Genomic DNA, 19,117 nt, shown 5'->3' with positions numbered 1-19,117 from the left:
TAAGCCCCAGATGCCTGAAATTTCAGAGCCAAAAGCAGTGCCAATAGCCAGATTCCAGCTCCAGCAAAAAGGAAGGCTTTCTGGAGGATAGCAGAGAAAGGGCTCAGAAGCAGGTGTCATCCCTGCCCCACCCCCCCGACCCCATCAGCTGTGTAATACTGGCAAGTTCTGAGTCTCACTTCCTCATGTATAAAATGAGGGCATTATTTGCTACCCACAGGGAATGAAGAACCAGGACAAGGATGATCACAGCCTAGGCCACAGCCTGGCCTACAGTAAGTGCCCAACCAATGCTGGTTCTTTCCTTCCTCTAAGTACCCATTTTGTTTGCTCACCATCAAAATCAACAGAGGCCCCTCTACTCTGTGGTAAAGTGTTTCAAAGACCTTCTTTGTAATAAGAAGACAGCTGTCAGTTATTGAAGCAGGAAAGAGGCCTAGACCCACTGGAAAACACTGATTGCACTGGAGCACCTGAGCCCCAAGCTCTCCAGGTAGACAGAGGGTTGCTTTCCCAACCCCCCAGGCTGTGCACACGTAATACTGTGAAGTAATGAGAACCAGCTTCTTCTCCAGCCCGAAGACTTGCTACAGTTCTTGCCACATCAGGAAAGCATTTACAACCCAGAGGACTGAAAAGAGGTTATAAGGAAAAGGTCTCCTCATTAGTTCCTGCAGGTAGAGTTCACAGGGCTGGGTGCTCAAAGAAACAATTGAAAAGACAGGAACAAAAGGAGAAGACGCCAGGATGGAACCGGGGAAAAGCCTTTATACTCTTGAGTACAAACACTGCTATGTCTTCGTCACCGGAAACACATGCCGCCCTGCCTGGCCTTCTCTGTGGACGGAGAGTCTTCATACCACTGGGAACTCCAAAGACCCTTTTGATGTGTGATTGATGCTAAGGGGAAAAAGGTATTACTGTTATCTCCGAACCCCCATTTTAGTAAACTCTGTGCACAGACGTTTCTTCCTGATAACTAATGTTCCACTAGGTACCTTAACAGCAAGTTATGTGGAGACTGGATCTCAAGTAAGCTACCCTCGGACAGAGATCCCAGCTTTCTCAGAACTGGTCGACACAGATCGTGGTGGGAAAAGAGGGCCTGTACATGGTCTCTCATGGGGCTCCAGGCAGCAGTTAGGCCTGACCACCAGAGCAGGAGCCTTAGAAGCGTTCCTTTCCAAGCTGACACTCTCACCTCCCTGCTCAACAGAGTTTGTGGACACTTTGCACAAATGGGGTCAAAGACCCCCCAGCTGCTCCAGGACCAGCACCAGCTTGCAGTCACACTGGGCTGGGCACACAAGTCAGTCAACACCCCTTTCCTCCTGAGCACAGGTGGATATGCCTGCCGCCTTTGTTTCGGAACCTCCCTCGTTCATGCTTGGGAAATAGTGCTGCCAGGCAAACTTTCTGTGAGGATGCAAACGTTTTGTATTTGGCTTGTTCAACAAGGTGGTCATGAGCCAAAATGGCCTGAGTGTTAGAAATGTGGCTAGTGTGACTGAGGGGCTACATTTAAATTTTATTTAGTTTTAATGTGCTTAAGTCTAGAGTCAACTCTGGAACTTTAGCTCTAAGAAGGGAAGTGTCTTTTCTGCCTTATTCTCCCCTGGTTTCTCAGCACTTAAAACAGTGTCCCAGCACTCAACCCCATGCTTATTCAACAAAAAAAGGATAAATTCTTGCACCTCCGCCACAAAAGGAGAATTGACCACTCCCTCCTCCATCAGGACCCATACCTCACACTCCTTTCCTTGCCCTGTCCAGGCCTGTGGAATCTGTGGGGAAGAGGGCCTGCTGTCTGCCTTTATGGCACCTGCTGGAGCTTTGCAGGGGATCCTCTAGGAAAATAGACATGAAGTGATTTCTGTTCCTTCTGCTCAGGAACACACATGCATTTAAGAAAATTGTTCCAGGTGCAGTGATGCACACCTGTAGTTCCTGGGAGACGGAGGCAGGAGGATCACTTGAGACCAAGAGTTAGATATCACCTCAGTAACACAGCAAGCCCCACATATCAAAAAAAAAAAAAAAAAGAAAAAGTCCACAAACCTCTCACCAGATCAGGGACAGTGGTAAAGACTAAAGGGTGTCACAGCACTGCTACTCTTTACTTGTAAATTAGGTTTAGTTCCTCCATAGTGGGCAAGAACTTGAGAGTATGACCTTGAACTCTAAACTCTCCAATGCTCCCTTTGAGACTCTTCTGGGCACACTCTTGAACAGTGTCTTCCACAGTTGTACAGCCATAGCCTTTCCTCTGCACCTAGATGGAAGACCCACTCCAACTGGCTCTTATTTAAAAGCAACCTGCTGAGACACAAGAGCCCATCCTCTTGCAGGCTAGGGGCCTGGAATTTCCAAAAAGCCTGTAACTCACATTTCTCCTGGCTCACAGACGACAGCATTTCAAGCCGTTAGTCCTGGAGCCGGGGTAATTGTAGCTGGGGGAAAAATCATAACATTACCCAGAATATTCTTAGTGGAAGGGGCACTCAGAACACATTTAAGAGCTTAAATGGGGGCCATTTGAGAAAAGACAGATGGACAGGAACGCTTAGATTTCAAAAGTCAGGCCTTTCATTTCCCCAGAAGGCTTTTTGTTTCAGCTAACAGGTTTCAAGCAGTGCTGCTGGCAACCGTCATACCATAAGGATCTTATTTAAGCAAAGGATCAAACACAGGATGGAAATGTGTGGAGAAAATCAGAAGACCTTGAAGTTTCATATCCAGAAGGGGCAAGAAGAAAGACAAGCTCTCTGCCTTGACGCCATGTTTCTTTTCAAAGCTCAGATCTCTGGGGCTCCCTGGTGCCTCAGGAGTGCAGGCAGGGCCTTCACTAGAGGGGCTATGGTCTCAAGGGAGACAGGCCTAAGCCCAACACAGACACCATCCCATTCTTCCACAGGTTCCCACAGAATAGCTCTGTTATATGGAGCGTTCAGGTGAAGAAAAGTAACAGTGCTGACTGGAAATAACAAAGCCTTATCTGGGCCCTAGGCCTGGTCAGGGTGTTCTCTGAGCATCCTGCCCTTGGCCTGGAAAGGACTTCCCTCTCCAAGGGTAGGCTATTTCACCCACTTCCTGAGAGGCACCCAAGAAGGATGGTTGGCACCTGGAGGTCCCGAGGGAACTTGATATGCTCAGGGCTGCATCATAGACTCTATGCTGGGACCCTGCAGTCCTGCCTCCAGCCTAGAGTTCATTCTGGGAACTATGCCTTAAGCTGAGAGTGTCCCCAAACCAACTCCTCCCTGAGTCTTCCTCCCTCCATAGTGGCTCTGCCTCCCAAATGCTCAGACCCAATGCTCTGCCCTCACCTTTCAGGCAGGTCCTCATCCACACTCCATACACCACACACCTGCTGGCACGTATCTCAAATCCTATTTCAGATCACACTGCCACCTGCATTTCTACTCCAGTCTCTCGTCTATTATTCCTTACCCAACTACCACTGGAAGAAGGAAAGGGCCACTATCCTAAAAGTTTTCTAGTCTCTCACAAAGTTGGTATTAATTAAACCTTTTAAATACATGACAAGCTCTGTGTTGTCCACCATTTCCTATATGGTATTTCTTTTAGTCTCCCCAGTAAGCCTCTGCCTGGCCTTCATGGCCCTGCAGGCCCCTTCTCTGCCATGCCCCTCTCATCTCCTACTCTCAATGGAACACAGCACACTGTTATAGAAAGATGCTACTCTGTGTGTTCTGATGAATGAATGACTACTATTATTTCCATTTTATTGACAGAGATAATGAGTGATTTGTCAAAGTCTCAGGGTAAAAAGGGAAAGCATTGGTTTTGAGCCCACATTAGCTGACTCCAAGCCATTCTTTCTGTTTCTGCTTCTCACACTGGGCTGAAACTTCAGGATGGAGTCCAGGTCGTGTGGCCTCTAATAAACCTAAGGCACATGGAGTTTCTCCACCATTCTCCAGGGGGTGACTGTAGCAATCCACCAAGGAAATACCAGGCTGCTTTCGGGATTCCCATTCTTGGGAATAAACTCCCTAGATCCTTAAAAACCTAGCTTACACATTTCCTTCTTCAGGAATGCCTCCTGGAGTTGACCACAGTCTCTTTTGTGTCACTCCCAGACACTAAACTAGCTCTGCACTTACTGCATGGGTCACATCATACAGTCATCACTTACTGAATGTAACTTCCAGAGAAGAGATGAATGATGTCAACTTAGCTATTTACAGTGCCCAGTATGGTGATGGAAGAGAAAGGAGAGGTGCACATCTGACAGAGCTGGACTAAGTGTCCCTTACCCACAGAGACCCTCCCTGTCTGCAGGATCCCCATCATCGGCACACCCTGTGCTTTCCCCTTGCAGGACCATGCAATTACAAGGGAACTGCTGCTCTTCTCCCATTAGACTGTAAGATCCAGGAGAGCTCCATCTCCCATGCTATGGGAGACACTCCACAAACACCTACTGGTGGATTGGATGATCAGCTGGAAGGAGGCAGAAGAGAAGAAAGAAGGACTAACAGAAAGATGAGTGGGTGAGCTACCAGCTTGTCAAAAGTCCAGAGTTCCTTATACTGCCACAGCAGGTGGTAATGGTTGGCCCTGAGGTACTCCTGGGCATAAGCTCACCTATAGGAGTCCCCATCTCTGTTGTAGTCACACAAAAGGTAATCCTTCCCCACCACCTTGTCTCTGGCAATTTTCAGTGGCTGGTCAACAGAAGATAGGAGATCTTCACACAGACTGGGGACCTGGCAGAAAGAAAGGAACAGGTAGAAACACAGTTAAAATAACACCTCAAATTCAGGTTCAGCCACCTGAATGGTGAGCAGTATATCCTTGGTGCTCTGCCAAAATTATAGGTTTGTTCTTTTCTTTTCCATGTGTGCCTGACACCAACTGTGTCCCTCTATAAAGAAACCTGGTCTTGAGTTACAGTAGAGCATGATTTCCAGCACAGTCTTCTTTCCAAAACCTGTGTGCAGCTTTAATTACCTGGTTGCCAGGGTGGTCTAGTAAATGTAAGTATATGTGTGCTTGGTATTGGTCTCTGGTGGGCAAAGTACAAGCTCAAGTCCTGAGAGGAAGGCAAACATCTCAAATATACAGGAATGCAAAGAACTCAAAGAATAACCCATCCGTGTAAGAGAACTCCCACAGGCTCCCAAGCTGGGTGGAGTTTCCAGCACTTTCCAGGCCTCTGGCCAAGCATTACCAGGCTGGCTCATATAGTCAGCCATATCTGCTGCAAAGGTGGCTGTACCCCCGCTCCCCACAGCACAGCACAGCTGGCTCACCTCTAGTAGCCCTACCTGGGCTGCTTTGCTTACTAAGGACAGGCCCATGGTCACAGGTGGGTGGGACCGAACCCCAGGGAAAATGCTGCCAGTTCTGACCATGGTCCTACAAATGCACGGGCTGGGGTTGCCTCCTCCCAACTCAAACATCAATTTCCAACAAAATATTCCAGGAAGGGACGGCAGCCCTTTCAGAAACAAATTCCTTTAGGCTTGAGTCACTTTCCACGCTGTATTTCCATGTGCTGACTCTCTCATTTCATGGCCTGGTTTATGGGGGCCTCTACTTATAGTTTTGCCAGGCGAGGGGCTGCCAACTGCACCAACAACTCTTCCTAGGAGGAAAAGAGAAACTGCACAGCAAAGACAACCAGCGGGTGGTGGGGGGGAGGTAGTGGCAACAATAGGCCCCATGTGCCTCCCAAGGTCCCTTACCATCATTCCAAGAAAGGGAACAAAGGCACTGATGCCAGAGACAACCTGTGTCCAGGGATCTGACAACCAGTCTCCAAGGGCTTCTCAGGCACTCGGCTGTCCTCAGGGCATAACCTGAGCACAGAGAGCTGAGTTTTGGAGGCTCACAGAGATTCTGGCCTCAGGGAGATGGTGTCTCTTGCAAAAAGAACAGTCCCCAAGGAGATAAGATACACACACCACTACCCATGTGTGTTGTTTTCAGAACCTCCTCCATGCGTACACACCCTTCCCCAACCAACACATAGATGGGGCTGTTTTCAGAGCTAGCCTTGGTGATAACATCCACCCCACCTCTTCCAAGTGCCTGCTGTGTACCACACACTATGCTGGGCCCCCATACATAAAGCATGCTCCTACTTGAAAGCTGTGAAGTAAGCATGCATCACCCCATTTTACAGAATAGAGGGCTAGGGAGCAATGGCTACATAAGCAGTGAGTAGTGGAGAGAGAACTCCAATCCAGGGCTTGGTTGACTTCCAAGGGCTCCTCTACTCTGCAACTCTAGTTCCTAAGGAGAAGGGCACTGTGTGCCAAAGGCACACTCTGGTGAAAAAGAGTTCCTTCCTGACCCCACTGCTGCTTAGTTATGGCCTCAGAAACCCTCACCTAGGAAGCCCTGGCTGCAGAAAGGAGGGTTCAATAGCTCCTCCAAGGCAGCTGGCTCTGGAGGTGGTCTGGCTGGGTGTCATAGGCCCAGTGAAATAACCCTGGGTACCTGTGTGCCACCTCTCACATTGCAGCCTGTCTCCAAGGATCTCTATTTATACTATTGGGCTTCTACCTAAGTTTACCTTTTAGGCTCATTTTTGCCTAGAATCTCACCATTTATCTGGCTGAGGTTCCGAAATTAGGCTTCCAGACACCCCTACCTACAAAGAGGCCTTCAGGTCCAGGCAAGTCACTTTACTTTTCTACTAACACCTGGCCTCCTTGCCTATGAAGTGGAGATCATAAAAACCCATACAATGATCAAGGCTCCCGTGAGGTTATTTGTGCCATCCGTATAGGGAAATGCATGCACAGGTAACACTCCTACCCTCCTCCACTGTACCCAACACTTCTGTCATCTCTTCTCAAATGGCAACCCCAGACTGCCTATACTCGAATTCACCATGCTATTTCAAACTTTTTTTTTTTGGCAGTGCTGGGGATTGAACCCAGGGCCTTGTGTGTGTATGTGATTTTTGAGATAGGATCTCACATTTTGCCCAGGCTGGCCTCTCAAACTGTGATCCTCCTGATCTCTGCCTCTTGAGTAGCTAGGATTACAGGCCAATGACACCAGGCTAAGAAGTCAGTTCTAAACCTCTGTTCTGCCTAGAGCCAGTCAGTACCCCTTCTCACCAGCCAAGCTGACAAGAAAATAGGATTTAGCATAAAAGAGACTTGGTTTTCCAGTCGGGCATGGTGGCATGTTCCTGTAGTACCAGCTACCTAGGAGGCTGAGGCAGAACTGTTTGAGCCCAGGAGTTCAAGACCAGCCTGGGCAACAGAGCTAGACAAGACTTTGTGTCAACATAAACAAGAAGTGGCTTGACTGCAATCCATGAGAGGTTAATCCACTGATAAAAACTATTTCAAAAATTTCTTCCCAGCACTTACCCTACCTGAAATGACTTGTTTATTGATCTGTTGTCTGTCTCTCTGACCAGATGTCCTGGGAAAGACTTTACTCTTTCTTTTTTTTGGCAGTACTGGGGTTTGAACTCAGGGTCTCATGCTTGACCAGGCAGGTGCTCTATCACTTGAGCCATCCACCAGCCCTAGGATTTCACTCTTACTCACTGATGTAGCCCCAGTGTCTATGGTAGCGTATGACACACAGCAAATGCTTAATATATTTGGAAGGAAGGCAGGTAGAGGGGAAGGGAGGAGTTGTACCCCATGGAGCCTCCCAAGCTCCAGTTAGCTTTATTTTTAAATTTTTTGTATCCCAGGCTGACCTCAAACTCACCTCCTGAGTACTGCGATCACAATGTGCACCACCATTCCTGGCTTTCAGCTTTACTTTTTAAATTAATAGACTGGTGTGTAAAAAGAATCTTTATAAAAAGTATGTTGTCAAGTGCTAACTGATGGATCCCAATAAACACTTCCACTTGTGGTCCCAACCAGGTATTCTCAAATACAAACCCTGGTATGGCCGGAAAGTATGCGTTTTTGCTATGTTGACCAGGATAACCCAAACTCCTGGGCTACAGCAATTCCCTGCCTATGTCTCTGCCCCTCAAGTAGCCAGGACCACGTGCATATGACACTGCACCTGGCCTACACCTGGATTTTTAAATAACTGACCTGGAGAAGCCCCAGCAATGGTGGAAAAATTGAGACCTGAGAGACCTGGGCTCTGGCTTCTGTTCTGCTAATAAACTTGTCAGACCAAGTAAGTAAACCACACCAGAACAAACCACTCTTGAAGATTTGAACCTGGACTTTTGAAAGTTGACAGCCAGGTTCTGACCAACCTCAGACAAACATACATTTAAGCCCCCAAAATTGTCCCAGCACATAGAGAAAAGCCAGGGAGTTCGTGAAGGGTGTAGAACCTGCCCCACTGTGAAAAACACCCAGGATGGGATACAGATGACTTGTTCTCAACCCATGCAAGTATACTTTTTGCCTTAGGGACAAACTCTCAAGTTGGGCCATATTTTTGCATTCGCTTTCCATCAGTCCTGTTTCTTTTCATCACAGATAATCTGCTCTGGATAATGATGCTATCATCATGGTTGGGAGTAAGAAGTATGCACTACATGGTGTGCCCACAGATATGTGCCAGCACATCTGCCCCAAGGTGCAACAAAGCACCATCTGCTGATCCTGCCCCATGCCCAGCCACCCTTCCACCTCTGCCCAAACACCAGCCCACTTGGCACCCCTCCACACTCAGATTTGCACATATGCCTTCTGCTTAAAAACCCTCCCACATTGGGGTTGGTACATAAATGTAGGGTGGTCATTTACATTTGAATTTCAGTGCATGATGAAGAGTACTTTGATTACATCCACACACAGCATGGGACATGTATTTTTTTTTTCTTGCTAAATCTGATGGTCTTATCCCATTCCTCTCCTCAACTCCACAATCCTTCAGCTCCAGCCCAGACTCCCGACTTCTCCACGGGGAATTCTGCAGTACCACTCATATCACCTGGATCCCGAAGCTTCTGAATGGCTGTTCTAACTCCCCTTTAGCTACCATTCTCCTTCCTCACTCCTCCTATTTCAGTGTGTTAACTCTGCATTCACAGAGGCCATGTTGGGCCCCCTAGACCAGAATAGTGTCCCATCCACTGGCAGCTGCAGTGCAGGGTTCAACCTGTGCTTGATCCCAATGGAGGGATGTTAGTTCTGCACGCTGAGGTTCTACTAGAGAGTCAGAACAATGGCATTTTCCAAACAATTACTTAATGACTCCTTACCCAGCTCATCCCACCCGTCACTATCCTCTGGTCATGTCACCCTTAGAACAGTGGAAGAAATCACAGTAAGCCTCATAGTTCACGAGTTTGCACAGTGATTCAAACTGCAAGGACAGGTCCAAACAAAGCCAAGAGTCCATCTGGGCTACACGAGCGGTGTCTCTAGGGCCTCCATGATAAGAAAGAAAGGCCTTAGCTCAGGCACAGCGCCAACACCAGTGCCAAGACTGCCCATCTAAACTGCTTCCTCGTCTTTGTAAACAATGTTCAGTAACCCTGAAGGTGTTGAGCCAATCCAGGCTGCTGCAGTATTAATCTTAAATCCCAGTGACTTGGAATAATGAACAATGAGCTGGCCAGGGCAGTGCCCATATACTCTTTGGAGAGGAGGTTCAGGGCTCTGCCAAAGATGAGTGCGGCTATCTGCCAGGGATCAGGACCACTGCAGTGCCCAGGGGGCTACTGGGAAGACAGGGTGGAGGGGAATAAAGTACACTAGAGCTGGGAAAGAAAACAGAGACAGAAAGGAGGAGAGACCAGAATGCCATTTCAATGGCCTCAAGTGACACCTTCTTAACAATGAGGATGGGCTGGGAGATATAGCTCAGCATAGCTGAGGCCCGGGGTTCCATCCCCAGCACTGCAAAAAAAAGTTTTAAAAAACAACATTTTAGACAGGGCATGGTGGTGCACAACTGCAATCCCAGCAACTCAGGAGGTAGAGATAGGAGGATGTTAAGTTTAAGGCCAGCCCAAGAAAAGTTAGAAAAACCTTATCTCTAAAACAAAATAAAAACATAAGGACTCAAGGTCTAGTATGTGTGAGGCCCTGGGTTCAATCCCCAGTACTGGGAGAGACAAAAAAAAAAAAAAAAAAAAGGACATTACATTAGCTGGGCAGAAGTGGCACTCCCCTTAAGTCCCAGGTACTCAGAAGGCTACGGTGGGATGATCACTTGGGTTCATAAGTTTGAGACCTGCCTGGGCAGGTCTCCATCTCAAAATAACAATAATAATAATGAGGAGTAGGAGGAAGAAGAAAAGGAAAGGATAAAGATGAGTACTGTGCTATCAAGTCTGCCTACATCATCAGATCCTCAAGGGCAGCTCTTACCCGCAGATCCAGGCATGCGAAATGGTTGCCCAAACTCACACAGCTACTAGCCAACATCTAAGGAAGGACATGAGAGATACAGTGCAGCTAGGTTTAAAAAAAAAAGAAATCACATTCGTGCTTTTGCCCAAACTGAATTCTTTCCTACTCTCTAACCCAACAGCTGATCACATAAAAGGAGATACAAATCAGAAGTTTCCGGCCACAAGTAAGGTTTGTTTCATGCTGCCATATGGTTCTACTTGCCTCTTCCTCTTCTCCATTAGTTATTAATGTTGAAAAAAATTGTTCAACCAGAAAAAGAAACTCGAGATGAACCCTTAAAAGAAGCACAAAAGCCAGACCCATTCCATGCCAGAGATAATCTAATCCATGGTGCCCTTCTCTCTGAGAAGTGCACCCTTGTACCTTGGCTTTTTAAAAAGTGGCCAAATGAACACATTCCATCTTTTGATCTGCCCGTTGGCTGAGAGCCCACCACTGGAGAGATAAGAATCGAAAACAGACCCTGCTCCCTTGAGAGCACACTGAGATGAGTAATGTTGGTGAAATCACCGTTGGGTAGAGTCCTGGCTGGCCCCACTCCCCCACAGAAAAGCCCACTCCCCAGAGCAGTGTTGGGTGCTGGCATACCTATGGCCAGCAGAGGGCTCTGTTTACAATCTAGTCTTCTTTATTTTTTCAAAGGCCCCAAACTTTTACTGTTTTGAAAATAAAAATATAAATTAAATAAATAAATAGGCGAGTGCTCCTAGTGGCACGCAAGCTAGCACTGGAAATAAGACACACAGAGAGAGATCAAACACAGGTTCAAATCCTGGTCTGCCAGACCTGGCCTCCCTACCCCCAGGAACCATGGGTTGTCACACCCACCTGAAGCATCTTCAAAGAAACATTGGGCCATTGAAGCAGAGCATCCTGAAAACCCATCCTGGAGATTTGCGCCCACTCCCCCAAGGCCTCTACATGTAGCTGCAGCCTTGCTGTGGCCTGTGTCAAGGTGGTTAGGCTAGGAAGCAGCTGATGCACCAAGAAATTCAGGAAATGGGGTACCTCAGTAAGCACATGGGGTCCCAGGCATCAAAACATGTCACCCCAGGACAACAGGTATGTGAACTGGCAGAATTCAGGATCTACTCTGCAGAGCAATGGCATCTGCCCCATTGGTGAGTAAGGAGGCCCAGCTCTCACAGTTAGAATTAGGATCAAGTTCACCCACAGTGTGGGACCCACTGGGCCAACAAATGGAGTTGTTCCTACCCCATTCAGCCTTGGAGGACAGTAGGAAAAGAGAATGGAATGGGTGCCACACTGACTGTGAGACCTCGGGGATAAAGCCTCCCCTTGGAGAGGCCTAGCCAGAGCAGACCCACAGGGATGCAGCCCTAGCTCCTGCAGACCCCACCCTCTGCTCTCACCCAGCAATTACTGGAACGCAAGACAATATTCTTTAAGGTGAGTATGGAACTGTGAGCCTCACCTGAAGACTTGTAAGATGTAGCACTGATCAAATGTACATGTTAAGTGTAAGGAGTAACTTCCCAATTTCAGAAACATTAAAACGTGAGCAAGCCATGAACCTAGCCTTGAGATGGACCTCTTTGCACATCTGGCAGTGCTCTGCTGCCCTTGCAGGGCTCCCAGGGCAGGGATTCTGGTGACTGAGAGTCTAACACATGAGGCTGGCCAACACTAGGAAACAATTTTTGGCCAACAAATGTTTTACTCTACTCAGAAAAGAGTTTTTCACATGCCATCAACAAAGAGCTTTTTCAAGAAACAGTTAGTACCCTCCTTCTTTTCCTAGACAGTGCCCTAAAACATCCGAGACAAATAATAAACAAAGGCAAAACCCCCAGACATGGTTTCAGTCATTCATACTCAGGACTTAAAAGCTTCATCTTTTGGAGGCTCAAAACCCAAAATAAGAGGCCAGACCAGTTTTGTAAGGAAAGGGTCAAGGAGGCGCAGAACAAGAACACAAATTGAAAGGAGAGATTACAGTCACTGTGTTGAAGCCACCACAGCCACACAAGGCTCCTGTTGTCCAGGTAACACTAACCTTCCCTGAATGGATGAGCCAAGCATGGCAGCCTAATTAAATTAATGATTTCCCGGCCGGAAGTGCATCTCATCACCTGAGTGGAGAGAAGCCTTTCTAAGCTACCTGTGCCTTTTGATTAAGAGTCGGCTTCTGAGGACTGAGCACAGTACACCAGCACCGTCAAGTCACCAAAAAAGTGGAAAACTAAAAATCTCACAGGATATAAGTGGTCTTGGATTCAATGCCAAGGAATGCCCACAGCCACTGATGGCAGGCAGCAAGACTCCCCAACTCAGTCCCCTCATCTCCTAGACAGCTCCCGTGCATATCACTATCCTTCCCTCCAGGAATGTTCTTCCATTCCCAACTCTGCCTAACAGTACTTTCATTATCCTTCGAGGTCCGGTCCAGCCAGCCCTCTCCTCCACATACCTTCCCAAGGCCTTTGGGGCAGAGGCAATTCCCAGTCTGTACTCCTGCAGCCCCGTGAACTGCACCGGTCTGTGGCATGTACATCTCTCCTTAGGGAAGGGGTCAGAGGTCTGACCAGAATGTCCCAGGTATGAGTGGGTGGTGCTGAGGTGTGGAAAACTGTGTGAGTTCTAATCTCCTGAAGTCCAGTTCTGCATCAGTGGGAGGCAAACTCCCAGAATGTTCTTTGTGCCACTTCGAAGTCCAGACTGTGGGAAGAAGACTGATTGATGAGCTGACATGGCTCCTTAAAATTAAAAGCTGGATGGAGGACTTGAGCTCTAGTATCCAGGGGATGTTGGCTGTACTCTTCTGAGTCAACCCCAAATCTTTTTAGGGAAAGGACAGGCAAAAACATAAAAGCACAATGCACATACTTGATGGTCTTTCCCCCAGAGAAATGCAGTTTCACAGACAGAGGATGTCCACTTTCCATGGCTGGTGCTATGGAAGTGCTCACTGGACCCATGTAAATCTCATGTACAAGGCTCTCTTTCAGGCATGTAACACACATTCTCATTTTATTGTCACAGCAATCCATAGGACTCAGAACTATTAGATCCCAAATTATGCACAAATGAAGAAAATGAGGCACAGGCAGGTTAAGTAACTTGGCTAAGATCACAGTTAGGAGGTGGCAGAGCCTGAATTCAATGAAACCTGTAACTCCAAAGGCCAGAGTCCCCAGCCTCTGAGCAGATGCAGCCTTCAGCTTCTTGCCTGGCAAGCACCCTGGGGGCAAAAGTATTCCAAGCTGACAGAACCATCAACCAAGCACTGGCAGAGAAGAGTTTTTGGTAAGACTAGGTTTTGCCTCATGAGGTCAGTGTGAACCAAATCCCTCATAAAACCTTCCCCAGGGTGAAGCAGCGAGGCCTGACCACAAGGAGAGTCATAGAAAATCAGATGGTGTCCTCATCGTTGGACAGAGGATGAGGTCTGGCCTTATAAACCATGTGTGTCAAATGTCCATGTCTAAACCCCAAATTTAGGAAGAAGACTATAAATAGGCTACCATGGAGGTGCATAAAATGAGCCTCCACTAGGGATATCTTTGAAGAGAGTGAACCCTACCTGAATGAGAAACCAGCACCAGACAGGGTGACTCCAGTGACAGGTAGGAAGGACTGTTCCTTACACTGATCTGAGAGGCTCACAACATGACATTCCTCCATGTGTCAATGCCAGAGAGGTACCACAGAAACCTTGTGCATTCTGTTCAGCACTAATGAGATCACCCTCGGCGGGAGTGGGGGGGAACCCCACACGTGACAATAAGGAATCACAAAGCCAGACCCTATGGGCAATGGCAATACAGTGGTACTTTCCATTCTGAGACCCCACAAGGCACCATGGAGTCCAAGAGGATTTGCCCAGGCTCCCCGCTGAGGGAGAAGATGCCTTCCAGAGTCAGTGCTACAGGGGCCATAGCAATCCAGGGAACCTGACATTCCTGGGGGTTGGGTGAGCCTGCTGAGAGTCACGGGGCCACCAAATCAGGCTCCACAGACCTGGCTCTTTCTACCATATATTCTCCCAAACTTCTCAGGACCACAAATTTCTAAACAACCCCAACAGCCTTCCAGATTCCAGTAGAACTGTCTATGCATGTGTCTAGTAGGGGAGGGTGCCACCAGGCTGGCATGAGATGTGCTCAGAACAAGTTGGATAGCTTTCCTCCCTCCCCCATCACAGAAGTCACCCTGCTAGCTAGCCTTAGCATTTCCCACTGGATTCTTTCCACTGAATGGCATCTCATCAGGTTTAGTTATAATTTCAATTTCACTGAGTCATTTATAGAAATGACCACACAGGGATGAAGAAAAAACTGTAATTCTTCTTATGGGGGATGCGGTCAGCTCCACTGAAGACTGATGTGGCCCCTTGTTGGCTGGGTCTTCCAGAACAAGAGGTTTCTGTTTCTCCACTTGGGCGTATTAGGAAGTAAAACTCACAATTTGTGGTTCCAGATAAAATTCACTTACATTTACTAGGGATTATGAATAAAGTCGGTATTCCTGCCCTTGAGGAGCTCAAAGCCTATGAGGAAAGACGGGTGCAAAGGAAGAGTCCAGGACACACTGGGTCTGAGGTGAAGAGGGGACAGCCCAGGTGAACTGCTTTGGAGAGAGAAGTAGCAGCCCTGGAGATGCCGTGCGGAAGTTCACATCTGAGCTGAGTTCCTCAGCAAAGCAGAATGCAGCAGTGCACACCCCAAAGCAACCCAGGGCACTGAGGTACAGAGTGGCCCCAGGAAAGGGAGGGCTGTGCAGGCTGCTGGGTACTAGTGGCTGTGCAATTCAGAGATGTGAAAATCTACTGGACTGTACATTTTATGGTCTGAGTTTTAGGATGGGGATGAAACTCAGGGGTAGAGTGTTTGCCTAACATGTGTGAGGCCCTGGGTTCCCTAGCAATCCCCCAAAATCGGGGTGCATGTTATGGTATAAGAATTACATCTCCATAAAGCTGTTGATTAAAAAAGAAAGGAAAGGTAAATCAAGAGAAGGCAATCCCAGGCAGAGCACAGGTATATCCAGGGAACTACAAGTCAAAGGCAAATGCAGGTAAGAGCATGTCATGTGCCCCAGGCTTAGGTTAGAAGTGGCCACAGCAGTGTCATTTTCCTTTTCACTGCTGGCTGTACCTCTCTATTCATCCTTAGAAGCCAAGACTTCTGCATCAAAATAACTCAGTATGGTACAGGGAACTTATCCCTGGCCTGGATGACAGAGCTGGCTCACCAGGAAACAGCACTAGAACAGTGGATGAGCCCTGGTATCCCTAGCCTACACTTTCTGTATCTTTGTAACATGGATGAATGGAGCAAGAAGAATTCTGAAGCCCAGGTTTCTCTACTGCCACGCACAGGTATTTGTTAATGTCAATGTTCCCATCACACAGCTGACACCTGGTCACCAGCAGCTAGCACACAGGCTCTTAAGGCGGGGCATGGAGGCACCAGACACTCTGGGCTCCTGCCAGCCAGCCCAGCTCCAAACTTCCCTGACAGGACATGCAGGCTCACCCAACCCACATTTCAGGCTTAGTTCAAATGTCAGGGGAAGTAGATTGAGCATGCCATGCTCTTACAAAGTATTTTTAATCTGTTTTCAAAACCAGGTCTGTTTGCAGGATGACCCAGGAGCTCCTAACCCAGGTAGGGCCTGCCAGTCCAGGCTCAATGGCTTGCTAACCACAATCAGAAAGGAAATGCTGCCTGCTGCCTTTGGTCCTTAGGGAAGGGGAAGCTCTCTGAAATTCACTTTTATGGCTCACATTTCTCATTAACCAGAAGGCAGAATCTAACTGAAAGAAATATTCAGAGCTTCTGGACAGAAGCTCTCCAAACACTATTCTCTGGTTTCCAACAGGATTCCATAAAGTTCCTGAAAGAGCCAGACAGACTTCCTATGAGAAAATTCTGTGGCAGCAAGGCCAAAGACAGGGTCTTTGTGCATTTCAGCTCCAGCTGACAATAACCCAGTTCTTTCCTTGCCTTTGGATAGTGAAGTCTCCTACTCGGCCTGATCCTCACATGTTTCAGATTTCTTCCTGAGGGACACCTCTGACTTTGTCATACAGCTGCCCATGAAATGGGGTCACACAAGGGCTAAGCTCTCTAGCCCCCAAACAATAGTGGGGGCTTTTGAGCAGACTCGCTGAGTGGCAAACATTTTGGGAAGATGGAATTTTAAACACAAACACAGAAGGGCAGAGATGGGAGGCAGAAGAACTCTGCACACAGCTGGGAAGCCCTTTAATTGAGGTAAGATTGGCAAAGCCTGTGGAGCATTGGCAAAGCTCCGGAATGGAAAGGATGTGGAACCAACGGGTAGTCAGCAAGTTCAAATTGCCTAAACACTCTCACCAAGAAGGTGGTGTATGGTCCTAGCCCTTGCCACCCTTTCATCAGTCCCAGGTGATCTCTTCAAAGCAGCAAAAGAACAGCTGCAAAAGCAGCCTAGAAGGAGCCAGACTGTACTCTCCTTCCTCAGCGCTTCCAGAGATGCAAGCAGGAAAGTTCTCTGGTGTTTTAAGGCAGAAACAGAATTCAAGGGAAACCAACCAGTTCCTCAGAACTAGACGCTGTACTTTTGTTCACATTTTCACAAGAATTCCCATATATAGACAGGTAATCTGTAATGGCATAGAAAAATGGTATTATTCCCCTTGCTCCACCCAGAGGGGACATTTGTCCATTTGACTCCCAGTTAGTGGAAGCAGTGGTTGTCCTCAACCTTTTCTTTCTGAATGTCACAAAGTTTAACAAAATCCAAGAAGGTAACACACATGCATAGGAAATCAATGCGCGTCAACTCCCTGTATAGCTATCCTTATCTCAACTAGCAAAAACCCTTGGTCCTTCCTATTATTGCTTATATTCTCTCTTCAACAAAATTAGAGATAAGGGCAAAATAGTTTCTGCCGGGTATGGAGGGGGTAGGGGGAGGGGGGAAAGGGAGTGAGTGGGGGAAGGGGGGAGAAATGACCCAAACATTGTATGCACATATGAATAAAAAAAAAAATCCAAGGTGCACTAGTAATTTAACTCCACTTTTGAAGACACCCTGTGCCTCCTTGCAGTTAGGAGAATTACCAAATCTTTGGTTATAAGGGCAACAGGACCATAAACAAGGGCCTGGATTCTCTATCCTTCTTGTCTGCCAAAATCTCATAGTCCAAGAGAGACAGCAAGTTAGGGGCTGTCCCACACAAAAGCCCTGGGAGAGCACCTACTGAGGTGAGGAAGAAAGACCAGGGCCAGTGAGATCATAGAGACACGGAACTCCAGAGAGCACAAGGACACTGCTCCCAAGAAGACTGAGGTGGGCTTTCCCAAAGGCAGCGGTCTCTGGAGCAAGGGTTTCACCAGGGCATGAGTCCCAGCTGTGATCTTCAAACTGTAGACCACTGAGCTGTCTCTGAGTGGGAGCACTGTCTACAGTCTTACCACCCTGACCATGGCGGGCCTCATTTACATGGGAGCACAGAGCTGACCTCAATGGGACAAGTATGCACCCATTACCTACTGCTGGTAAGAGACCCACGAGGCCTGACACTTGCTAGATGCAATTCCCAGGCTCTAATCTGGACAAAACACAACTGGCTCCAACTCGGTCTCTGCTCAGTTTGCTTTCTTCCTAGCGCCTTTATACCTTTATTAACCGTTTCAGAGGCTTCACCTGCTCCAAGAAGCTTTCTCAAAAACCTCCCACCTGGGTGGGCTTAAGCATTCCTCTGTGAGGCCACAAGGGCACTCTAGACTCCTTCAGAATCATGTACACACCCACCTGGGCACCTGTCTCCCCAAGACTAGGAGCTCTTTGAAGACAAAAGTGTTACTTCATCATTCTGAACCCAGTGCTTTGGCTCACTCACCAATTAGGCCAGACAGGGACAGGCAGGCCGTTCTGATGAGGGGCCCCTGCCACTTCCTTCCAGAGCCAGCTCATCGGTGATAGGAAAGGCAATGGGACCAAGCTGCTCCCATGACACTTTTCCTCCATTCACCTCATGTCACAAAAAAACACAAAGCAAGCTCACTGTCACCTCCTTTCTCTTCATCACAGCAGTGAGCACTATTTACACACAGTGGCATGTGGAGCACTTTCCCTGTGGGAACTCCTGAAGTGCTCACAAATGCCCTCTTTGAGAACAAGAGAAGTTCACAATTCTTCCACTGCCCAGAACTAAGAGGGCTTACTCAGTCTCCTGGATATTCAAGACCCACACCCAACTAACTCATGCCAACTTAACTTCCTCTCCTCATATGACTGGGCTGACAGCTCTGAGTCACACTACTCAGCTTCAAGAGGCCTGTGTGTCCCCTAATGCCTCCCCGTCTCAGATTACGCAGCTTGGAAAAGACTAGTATGGAGTCCTCTCCTCCCCAGTGCAGAGTTTGAGGACAGTGGTTTGTTGGTTCACCCACTAGCTTCACTTTAGGTTGACATTGTGGCCAAGCAGAGGGTTAGGCTCTGGGGAAACAGATGAGCATAACCACTTCCCATAAGGGGCTTAGGAGCCAGAGGACCCTTCCTTGGTGCTGAGAACACAAAGTGATAGCACACAATTAGTAGGAAGGGCTTTAAACCCTGTGGAGTGATTCAACTTGAAACACAAATGCCCTGAACATGCACATTTGCAGTAGGAAGATCAGTGAGACAAGTACAGAAGTACAGGTGAAGAAGGATTAAGTCACTGTAAAATGCCTGCTGCACACCTCTCCTCCCAACTTACTTCAACACATGGTCAGAAACAGGGTGGGGGGAAAAAAAACCTCACTGTATGAAAGGTAATCATTTCC

At 47.8% G+C, this 19,117-nt stretch overlaps 1 protein-coding gene across 4 annotated transcripts in view; it reads right to left on the bottom strand.

The window, feature by feature from the left end:
• Capzb (capping actin protein of muscle Z-line subunit beta) overlaps window positions 1-19,117 on the bottom strand; it is a 171,405-nt gene that overhangs the window by 33,035 nt on the left and 119,253 nt on the right. For all 4 annotated transcript variants that reach the window (XM_074081180.1, XM_020165385.2, XM_020165383.2 and 1 more), the window contains exon 3: window positions 4,612-4,733. In XM_074081180.1, the coding sequence (XP_073937281.1) occupies window positions 4,612-4,733 (122 nt within the window). The remainder of the gene's footprint in view (window positions 1-4,611; window positions 4,734-19,117) is intronic.

Source organism: Castor canadensis, chromosome 7, assembly GCF_047511655.1.
Source record: "Castor canadensis chromosome 7, mCasCan1.hap1v2, whole genome shotgun sequence".
In the NCBI taxonomy this organism is placed as follows: domain Eukaryota; kingdom Metazoa; phylum Chordata; class Mammalia; order Rodentia; family Castoridae; genus Castor; species Castor canadensis.
Note: the sequence above shows the minus strand (reverse complement) of the source record. Positions and strands in the feature narration are given on the sequence as shown.